At 44.1% G+C, this 11,399-nt stretch overlaps 1 protein-coding gene across 1 annotated transcript in view; it reads right to left on the reverse strand.

Moving 5' to 3' along the window:
* sema3c (sema domain, immunoglobulin domain (Ig), short basic domain, secreted, (semaphorin) 3C) overlaps nucleotides 1-11,075 on the reverse strand; it is a 50,950-nt gene extending 39,875 nt beyond the window's left edge. The window contains exons 1-2 of the mRNA XM_076992934.1: nucleotides 10,863-11,075; nucleotides 7,389-7,554 (exon numbers count right to left, since the gene is read on the reverse strand). Of these exons, the coding sequence (XP_076849049.1) occupies nucleotides 7,389-7,521 (133 nt within the window). The 5' untranslated portion in view covers nucleotides 7,522-7,554; nucleotides 10,863-11,075. The remainder of the gene's footprint in view (nucleotides 1-7,388; nucleotides 7,555-10,862) is intronic.
* Between the last annotated feature and the right edge of the window lie 324 nt (nucleotides 11,076-11,399).

The raw sequence follows: 11,399 nt of genomic DNA on the forward strand, positions 1-11,399 counted from the left end.
TGAACGCAGAGCGAGTTGCCAACAAGTTCAAAAAAATCATGAGACCTTTATCAAGGGCACATTCAAACCTGTCATTAGCATCTGATGCACAGAGGCAGGAGACAGCAGTTAGGAGCAGGGTGTGCTTGGTACTCGTGCTAGTTTATTGTGCTTTCACTAGCAGGAGCCTCAAGGCGAGTGAACCGGCCGACACCCACACAGGTCAGGAAGGTGAGGGGGTGGGGGTGACAGATGGAGCCACAGGCTCTCTTGTCTTGTCTCCTGCATGATAGGAAATGTCTGCATTGTAACACAATCAGTTAGCAAAGGAAATGTCCAGACACACACACCAGACTCACACACACACACATACACACACATACACACGCACACACCAGACTCACACTCAGCATTTATTTGGGTATATTGGCATGACAAGTCCTTTGGGGAGTTTGTAGTGAGGTGGAATTCCCCAAGCCTTACGACATTGCCTGTGCGTGTGTGTGTGTGTGTGTGAGTGTGTGTGTGTGTGTGTGTGTGTGCGTGTGTGTGTGTGTGTGTGTGTGTGTGCGTGTGTGTGTGTGTGTGTGTGTGTGTGTGTGTGTGTGTGTGTGTGTGTGTGTGTGTGTGTGTGTCCATTAGGTCATCTTCTTGTCCTATCTGATGTCCGAAAACTTCAGTCTAGGGCAGCATGCCAATGCATCTGCTCCAAATAATGCAGCACATAGAGTTAGTTTTCTCTCAGACAAGCTCGGACTACTCAACTCCTTTCACTTCACACTGACCCTGGCTCGACCTCACCATGACACTGCACTCACCATGACACTGCACTCACCATGACACTGCACACACCATGACACTGCACACACCATGACACTGCACTCACCATGACACTGCACTCACCATGACACTGCACTCACCATGACACTGCACACACCATGACACTGCACTCACCATGACACTGCACTCACCATGACACTGCACACACCATGACACTGCACACACCATGACACTGCACTCACCATGACACTGCACTCACCATGACACTGCACTCACCATGACATTGCACACACCATGACACTGCACTCACCATGACACTGCACACACCATGACACTGCACTCACCATGACACTGCACACACCATGACACTGCACTCACCATGACACTGCACACACCATGACACTGCACACACCATGACACTGCACTCACCATGACACTGCACTCACCATGACACTGCACACACCATGACACTGCACACACCATGACACTGCACACACCATGACACTGCACTCACCATGACACTGCACTCACCATGACACTGCACACACCATGACACTGCACACACCATGACACTGCACTCACCATGACACTGCACACACCATGACACTGCACACACCATGACACTGCACACACCATGACACTGCACTCACCATGACACTGCACTCACCATGACACTGCACTCACCATGACACTGCACACACCATGACACTGCACTCACCATGACACTGCACACACCATGACACTGCACTCACCATGACACTGCACACACCATGACACTGCACACACCATGACACTGCACTCACCATGACACTGCACTCACCATGACACTGCACTCACCATGACACTGCACACACCATGACACTGCACACACCATGACACTGCACTCACCATGACACTGCACACACTGTGCTGACCCTTCAGCTCCAGTGAAGCCTGCGGTCAGCTGTCTGCTGTTCAACCACTCGGTTCTCTTATAGAGTTATTAAACACAGGGAGAACAGCTTTAAGAACTGCTAATGATTCAAAAGGCAATACCATTAAAATTACTATTAAGTCCAGTGAAAAACTGATTGAGTCAGTTTCAGTCTCATATAATCTATAATTATGAACACCTGAATTTTAATTTTGCACTAAAAAGCAAACGTCTGTGCACCTCAGCTAGAATATATGTAATGTTGACACTTTAGGGTACTTCAGAGCACTGTGGCTTCCAGATATCAAATGGCTTTACAATTCCAGCTGATCTCTGTGGCGAAGAATTCAGAGAATGTTTTACCTTGGCCACGACTGCGTCTGAGTAGACGCTAGGCTGCTCATTTTTTCCCTGCAGCAGACGTGGAGGGCTATGATTTAGATTTAAATCTGAAGTAGGTCAGGACTTTTTCAAAGGGATCGGAAATATGCCAATAATCTGAAGCCATGAAAGTTTTTGAATGATGAGGCATTCCAGTACATTTGACCAAACCTCAAGAACAATAAACTGCCTGAATCAGCTGAAAACGAAGGACCAGACCCCCCCCAAAAAAACATGCACATACACACACTCAAACACACGCACACACATGCACGCACAGACACACACCCTAAATTATAGTGTGTACACATATGTTTGTATGTATAGTAAGTGAAATATTCTCGCCAACATTCATATTTGTTATTTGTACAACCACAGACAAAACCTTAAGCATTAAATTTAAATGCAGTATGAGTTTCAGGGAGACAGTCATGCTTACATGAACACTCCAATACTCCATCACTGTCAACAAGAAAACGTCTATTTTAACATAGTAATTAAGAGTTAATGTTCAATCCTCCATTAACTCTTAGTTTATCCTATCAACACTAACATAAGACTTAATAAAGCCTGCACAAGCCATCACAAAGCCACAGTTCACAGTCAGTTAAGTGCTAAAGATCAGTCTGTCAATGAATGATGGTTTAGGCAGGAGTTATCAGCAGAAATGAAGAGAATTCTTGGTAGAGAAAGCTGGCGGTCAGAGTGGCTGTGGTTCGGGTGTGTCCCCACATGACAGAGACCCTCTGAAGTGGCAAAGCAGGGAAGCTATGTGTATGTGCTGGCTCACATTGTGATGGATTACTGGAATGGACCACAACTGTGGTGTAAACAAATGCAAAACAGGCCACAGCATGGAAGGAGATGACACGCGTGTTATCGGTCAGCTGTTACTAAATCCGTCAATCAATCAATAAAACCCCAGTGGTGTCTGGGAGGAGTGTTGCCTTTCAGTAAACAACCTTCAGTTATTATTACATGTGAAGCCACTTAGCTGTTCTAGAAACCATATTTACAGAGCTGATTATACTCTAGAAAAGATGATACATGGAATTAATGTTATTTAGTGATTTCCAATCTTAAAAGTATTGGCAGTTTGTGCATATGACATTCTAAAAAATACAGTAATGAATCATTCCACTGATGATTCATATCCCACTGGAGAGAACAGAGCTATGAGTGATTTTAAACAACACTGGCTGACAAAAATATTGTTTGCTGCCCTGGTGTCCCATGACTGGAGGGAATAATCAGAGGGTGCTGTTGGATCACAGGCAAACTGTCCGACACCATCACTCTCCAATCTCTTCACTGTGGAGGACTCAAAGGTCCGTCAAGCTGATAAAGGTCTGAAGGCTAAATCCCCTTGCCTGATTTTGCATCACTAATTCTCCATAAATTTCCAAAGCTAATAGGCGAAGATAGAAATTACAACTATGTAGGAAAGACTTTTATTTTGAACAATTCACCTCTGCTCACATGCCTTCTGGTTTCTCACATGACTTTAGTTTTGGTAAGGATCTCTGCAGTCATGAGCAGGCCTTCCCCCTGTTAGAAACACAAGCTGAGTGAGCTTCAGAAGTTTCTCCTGCAGGTGGTGACCCACCTGTCACCTGCTCGCTGTCTCTCCCTTCAGATTTATGAGTCACAGGAAATCTTGAAGCACCTTGCCTGTCCTTAGGGGTCACAGACTTCACTGAACCACCTGTTTGCCTTCACCATTTTGTGTACTCTATCTCCCTCTCTCTCTCTCCCCCTCTCTCTCTCTCTCATGCTCTCTCTCCAGATGATCCAGGAGCTTTAAAGTATTTCCACAGGAGAAGATTGCAGATAGTTTTTAGAAGGGAGAAAAAGGCCATGAGCTGGACTGGTTCATGGACCTCTAACACTGTCAAACCTCTGCAGCTCAACAGATGTGAGACATTACCATGACTCCCCATGACTCCCCATGACTCGCCTTTCATTCGTGGTTAAAACTAAACCCATCCTGAGCCACGCCCACATCCGGAGCCACACCCACATCCTGAGCCCCGTCCACACCTGGAGCCACACCCACATGCTGAGCCACACCCACATCCTGAGCCACGCCCATTAATGTGCTTCCTGACTGAAATACATTTCCTGTCAATCATGCCTCCCGTCCACTCGAGCTGTTACCAGCTTGTGTGTTTGGGGTTTGTACTCACTGAACTAAGAGGCAGCATATGTCGAAATTAAGAACAACAGCTGCCCCAGAACCAACAGACCCTACATCAAGACCAATTCATCCTGCACTCAGTTTGAATAGGCTCTCAGATACTAATCAAATCCAAACTAATTCTGATTTCTGTCCATACTTATTCTAGTCACAGTGGTCAAAACTAGATGAACTGTACTGGGAAGGCCCCCTCCCACCCTCAAACACCCAGTAACTGTTCTGACTCTGACTAGCTGTCATCACCACAACCTTTGCCTAAAAAGGTCTTAGAAGGTCATCCAAACAAACAGCATGGGAGGCTAGAAACGTGACATTACAGGGACGGTGGCGTGATCTCCATTCAGAGTGGAGTGGGGGGGTTCCTCCCATACTCCTCCTGGCTTCTCCCAACAAAGTGATCTCAGATAATACAGGAACCACTACGCCAAACCACTGGACAGTGAGAGTGAAAGGAGAGTGGAAACTATTGACACAGTATGAAAAAGAAGAGAGAGAGAGAAGGAAGAGAATAATAAAGGGAACATGAAGGGATGAGAGAAAAGGAAAGCCATAATGACTGGAAATGTACACAAAGAGAAAGAAATGTAATATCCAGAACGTACACAGAAATAGAATGCAACATTCAACCCAAAAAGAAGATCCTGGTGTAACAGTAATGATGTTTCCATGTGAATACTCGGAGCGCGCAATAAGACTCTTAACCTTTAGTTTAACCATCAGCCACACATGGCAGTCCTACAGTAGTGCTTCTCATATCACTACCCATTAGTCAGAAAACAACCTCTGGCATGAGATTCGAGCCACTTTTCGTGGCCATTTTTCGTGACCATTTTGCGTGATAAAGTCCTAAAAGTTGTGATTGTGCTATGAGTGTTCATCCACTGCTCGATCCCACACAATTTTGTGCAATACTTCACGTTTAAGCGGGTGTGTTAGGGCAAGGCAGTCTGCTCTAGTCAGCCCTTGGCAACTGGCCTCAAACCAGGCTTACTTTTTTATGTCTTTATGTATCAGGTTGGTGTAAGTAGAGGAAGTTGATCTGGGAACAGTATCCAGTGGCGATTCTACAGTCTGTTGGGACCCTAGGCAAAAATTCACAGGGCCCCCTTAGGGAATTCAGATCTCATACTGTCGTTGCAAACTTTGCACATTGCCACTGGTGTAGTTTAAAGTCTGTCAGCCCTCAGAGGAACCCCAATGATCTGGGGCCCCAAGCAGCTGCCTGCCTGGCCTAGTGGCAAACAGTATCTTAGGTTCACACCAGGTACTTACACGCAATCAGTTAGCTATCACCATAACGAAGTTCTTCTTCTTCATAACGGACTGATACCAATACCTTCACCCTCATCTGAATGGCTTGGAAGTTTGCAAGAAGTTGGTTTATATCTGAAAGTTTGACACCGCATAATAAGGAAGGCTTTAGTGATACCAGGCTCTGAAGTCCTCTTAAATGTAACACATAGCATTATCAGCATGTTTAAAGCAAATTTCAAACTTCTGCTGGTGTCTGGCGTTGTGTTATTACATCTCTTCCAAAGAGCTCTGGATATGAATCAAAGGAAACTGGATCCTGTATGTGTGTGTGTGTGTGTGTGTGTGTGTGTGTGTGTGTGTGTGTGTGTGTGAGTGTGTGTGTGTGTGTGTGTGTGTGCGTGCGTGTGTGTGTGTGTGTGTGTGTGCGTGTGTGTGTATGTGTGTGTATGTGTGTGTGTGTGTGTGCACGTGTGTGTGTGTGTGTGTGTGTGTGTGTGTGTGTGTGTGTGTGCACGTGTGTGTGTGTGTGTGTGTGTGTGTGTGTGTGTGTGTGTGTGTGTGTGTGTGTGTGTGCACGTGTGTGTGTGTGTGTGTGTGTGTGTGTGTGTGTGTGTGTGTGTGTGTGTGTGTGTGTGTGTGTGTGTGTGTGTGTGAACTCTCCCTTCATCCTTTGCAGTTCACACATTGATACATGTTGGTACAGCTCACTATAACATATGGTGTAATAGTTTGGTACAAGAAAATCACCACAGCATCACCACACATCTCAGTAAGATATCATCTTTTTTTTACCTTAGCATAGCACTTTTTACATCTTTAGTTTTCTGAGGCATTGTATTATTCACAGTATAAACCAGATGGGAAATTAAAACCACTCCCAAAATCAAACAGGACCATGATGAATATAACATGCAGAAAATCTCCAAGTGGCTGACACATTTGAAAAATGGCATAACACCGATTTCCAACAGAGCAACCAGTAGAGTAACTAGTACAGTAACCAGTAGAGTAACTAGTACAGTAACCAGTAGAGTAACCAGTAGAGTAACCAGTAGAGTAACCAGTAGAACAACCAGTAGAACAGCAACAATGGTGTTACCTTTCACAGTTTCTAAAACCTTTGGGGGGGCGTCATGTACTTGAAAAGGGAAGAGACTTCACAAGATCTAGAAGTGACCTTATTTCAAAAGTTGTACTAAACATTATTAATCATACTACATGCTTATTTGTGAGTGTAGCACTCTCGTGGCAATAGCGGAAGGGAAGGGGTCCCTTGGCATTCTGCCAATTTACAGTAACATTTCACAGTTATTTTATTTCTAGTTACTGTAATACCATTCCTGTAAGAGGAGGTCTTTATTCTCTGTGATTCTCTTGCGTGACCAACTCGTAGGGTTAGGGCACAATGGAGCTTCATGAACACTTCAAGTTGAACATTTGAAAAATGGGATATCCAGCAAAACCAAAGTCGACCCATAAAGAGAACAGACCCATAGTGCTCTGTTAAAGAGAGCCAAAAGGTATAATCTTGACAAAGCCAAATCAGTCTGCTCTCTTTAACAGGGCACTATTGGTCTGCTCTGTTTAACAGCACTATTGGTCTGCTCTCTTTAACAGGGCACTCAGAACTGTAATCATGTTTATGATGGATGATGGTGTCTACCCTCAGTTTCATATTCATACAGCATTGAAAGGATGTAAAAGCGTAAAAAACATTTAGGTTTATTATCATTACTTGTCCTCTTGCATTAGTTGACTACATATTCACTCCATAAACTAGAAGAGTTTTTCATCATGATTGTAGGAAGTGACCTCATATGAACAGGAAATTATCCTCTAGTAAAAGAGGAGCTACCCTTCCAGAGCAGAGAGAATGAAGCTTACCTTGAAAGGGAAGAAAGACTCTAGGCAGTGGAGGAGAGAGTGCAGAGATGAAGGTGATGATGAGGAGGAGAGGGAGGACTGAACACCGTGCTGTTTTCACACCGCACGCCGCAGACCCCTCTGACCTGCCCATGACTGCTGAGGAGATACACCTGGACCTGCACGTCTGTAGAGGAAACACCACCCACAACCTTTACGAAGATTCAGAACCCAACTGGTTATGCCCAAACGCAACCACACACACTACAAAGTTAAAGACATTCTGGTAACACAAACCATCAAGAGGCACAGAGGAAGTATGACTTGAAATATTTCCATCACTAAGATAAAAAAGTAGGCTCGGCTCAAAAGTTCAAAAGTTGAGCTTTTCATTTGCTAGAGACATGGGCCACTTTAAGTAGGAACACATCTTTGAAAAAATGTAGAGTTGTTCCAAATATTCCTGATGTGTAATGAAATGCATGTGTTCTGAAATCCGTCTGTGATACTTCTTGCAGAAGGGTTTTTATTTCATTAATAGGGTCTTAGTGGAAAGTCTCTGGCATAGCACATTCAGTCTTTTCAACAAATGATATTGAAAGTTCCTACCCACTGTTGGCTATTGTGTGCTGTACATATTGGTTGAGTCTTCTGAAGGGGCAGTGGGGAGGAACCACCGGCCTGGTTCAAAGCAGTAGTTGTGTTTACTTAATCCTAACAAAAGAAGAGAAGAGGACCCTCTTTCTTTCTGTGCTGTTATACCATTACAGCACAAAAGCCGTTCAATAATACATAAATGCCAGTTTGCCTACTTCTGTCTAGGGAGACCTGAAAGACTTCACTGAATATGTAACTATAACACAATACCTAAAGTTCACTCATTCTCTTTCTGTGTGTGTGTGTGTGTGTGTGTGTGTGTGTGGGTGTGCGTGTGATGGGTGTGTGTGTTCCTGCATGAAGGAGAAGAAAGGAAGAAATGAAGAGAGTGGAAAAGAAAGAGTATTGCATCTTTCCTCATGCCTAATGCATGAAGCATATAAAAGATTTACAGAAACTTTGACAAGGACATTAGACCACATCATGTATACATATTTGTTTCACTTTTATGTAACTGCACAAAAGTATGAAAAGCCAAAAGGTGAGAACAAGGCTACCTTGTGAAATGAAACTTTGAAGATGAGTTTCATAAAAAATGTGTATAGTACAGCATTGTTTTAAAAAAGCAGTTTTAGCAAACATTTGAACTTTGTAGGTATCTGTGTGTGTGTGTGTGTGTGTGTGTGTGTGTGTGTGTGTGTGTGTGTGTGTGTGTGTGTGTGTGTGTGTGTGTGCAAGCAGCAAGCATATGGAAAACTGCAAAACATTTCACTGAAAACTCTTTGGCAGTAAGCAAGAGACACAAACAGAGCTTCATAATCTGGGTGGTGGCTCATACTCTGGGAGAACCCCCTCACACACACACACACACACACACACACACACACACCCGCACGCACGCACACACGCACACACACACACACACACACACACACACACACACACACACACACACACACACACACACACACACATAAATACACATACAGACACACAGACACACATGCTAAAGACATCAGTGAATCATAGGCAAATGTTTAGCCAGGACGCTGAGGTGTTGCGCATACAGTAACACCGGAACTTGAGCTCTACCTGAGGTCAGACACAACCTGCTAAAACACATCAGACTATCTGATCTCATCTCATCACATACTAACCCTATGTGCAATGTCCCATGGTGTTCTCATATAAAAATGTTTAATAAATAAAATCAAATTACAACTACAATTTTCAAATGTTATAAACACTAATCTGTGTAATATTATTGTTCTCTGGTGATTAGTTACTTTGATGGCATTGTATAAAAAGTAGTCTTGTCAAGACAGCAAAAAACTCATTTGAATAGAACTGCATTGACAAGAACTGAAAATGAAAGCCCAGTATGAACTTAATCACTGTTCAGGCACTGCAAAGTTCATGTGTGTTCAGTTCCTCTAATTTACTCTGTATCACTGAGACATCACCATAGTCATTGATTCCACACTGACTATGTGCCTGATCATCAATCTCAATCTCAATCTCAATCTCAATCTCAATCTCAATCAATCTCTCTCTCTCTCTCTCTCTCTCTCTCTCTCTCTCTCTCTCTCTCTCTCTCTCTCTCTCTCTCTCTCTTGTCACCGTGGACACTGAAACTTTACAGCCAAATGGCTACAGGAGCAGTGAACACTGTCTGGCACGACAGGCCCTGGAATTAAAGCTTGTCTGTGTTCAGGAAATTACAAACACTTTCCTTTCCATCAGAACGTGGCCGGACCGCGGGATAGCCAAGAGAGCCCAGCTAAACCCAAAGACAACACACTGATCTGGTGTGTCTGCTAGGGAAGTTAACCAAATCAAGCAGCTTAAACACTCTAAATTCACTGTTATTAGTGACCTTAACACTAATCTATTAATCCATTATCACTACAATCAAGTCAAATCAAATCAGCAAAAATGGGTTTCAGTAAGCAAAAATGGGTTTCAGTAAGATCAAGAGAAACTTGAGAGAGAGCAAACTGGACACCAGCCTGAGTTTATTCTTTACTTCTAAAACTGTTTTGTGTTATATTAATTATAATTATTGTTCCTTTATGTTCAACACACCCTGTGATTTACATAAACACACAGAGAAACAGGGAGATAGTAGGGAGGGAAAGAGAGAAAACAGAAGACCGCACAATGAAAATAAACACTGTGAAGTGTAATTTCTCGTTATTGAATATTAATTCAATGTTTCCTTCGATAAGACTGTAATAAGTCTAATAAACCCAGAAGCTTGACTAACACTACGTACACTATCCAACAACCATTTTCTCAAAACAGATATACCAACAGGTATACCAATGATCATATTAGATATTATTATGTGCGACATATTTACATTTTATTGTTTATAATTTGACAAAACATTATTTTATAATTACATATAATAACCGAAAAAGTTCCACAGCTTGTTAACAGCTTTCCTCCAACATACAGTTCATTCACAAATATATTTTTCCTACATTTGCCAATATACTTTTGTGAACAATATACAACATAATAGTTTTGCCACTCCCTGTCCACCAAAAGGCGTCGCCTTTCAGAGACTCTACTGAAATAAACCACACAGCTGACAGGCAAGTCCAGCCTGTACCACCAAACTCCTCTACTTCTTCTAAAGATCATAAACAGAGAACCAGCAGCCCTTGGGTGCATCCCGTCAGCGTGATGAACACAGCGAACTAACACATTAACATTTATAAATATAGATGTGTCAGCTGACAGGGTGAGTGAGCTGATATACAGCCACTTCCCTCCATGTGAGAGCACACGGGCTGGTCTGTCTCCACTGGGTCTCCGCACCTGTTATCCTGGAGAAGCCCCCTCCCACCTCCCCAGTGGACCCAGGCTGTGCCTGGTCCGAGCTGGACTCACCCTCTAGCTCCTGCCCTGCCCGGCCGTGTCGGGTCCTAGACGTGGATCCACTCTGGGCAGCGCCGACTCCTCTAGCCCCTGCCTGCGCAGTCCCGCTCCAGCTCGTCTCCTGGCATGCGAGAGCCGCGTGCCGAGAGAAGTGAGAAAGGAGGTATGCTATTCCATCCAGCTGCCTGCGGGACCACAGGGAGAAAGAGAGAGAGAGAGTGAGAGAGAGAGAGAGAGAGAGAGAGAGAGAGATGAGGAAGCAACAGAAGGAGGGCTGGTTTCCTATTACACTTCTCTCTACTTGATCCTCCCCTCCACTTTTTTTACCCTCCCTCCCCCTTTCTCTCCCTCTTACTCTCTCTTTCTGTCTTTCTGTCTCTCTCCCTCTCCCTCCCTCTCTCACTCCTTCCCTCAACCCTCCCTCCCTCCTCTCTCTCTGAGACAGCCGGGGAATCATCCAAGGCTTTTCCGACTCCCGGCCCTTCCCCCGCTACCATCCTGCCCATGCAGTCAGCTCCACCTCCCTCACCCTGTACCTCCCTCACCCAG

This window comes from Brachyhypopomus gauderio, unplaced genomic scaffold (assembly GCF_052324685.1).
Source record: "Brachyhypopomus gauderio isolate BG-103 unplaced genomic scaffold, BGAUD_0.2 sc100, whole genome shotgun sequence".
In the NCBI taxonomy this organism is placed as follows: domain Eukaryota; kingdom Metazoa; phylum Chordata; class Actinopteri; order Gymnotiformes; family Hypopomidae; genus Brachyhypopomus; species Brachyhypopomus gauderio.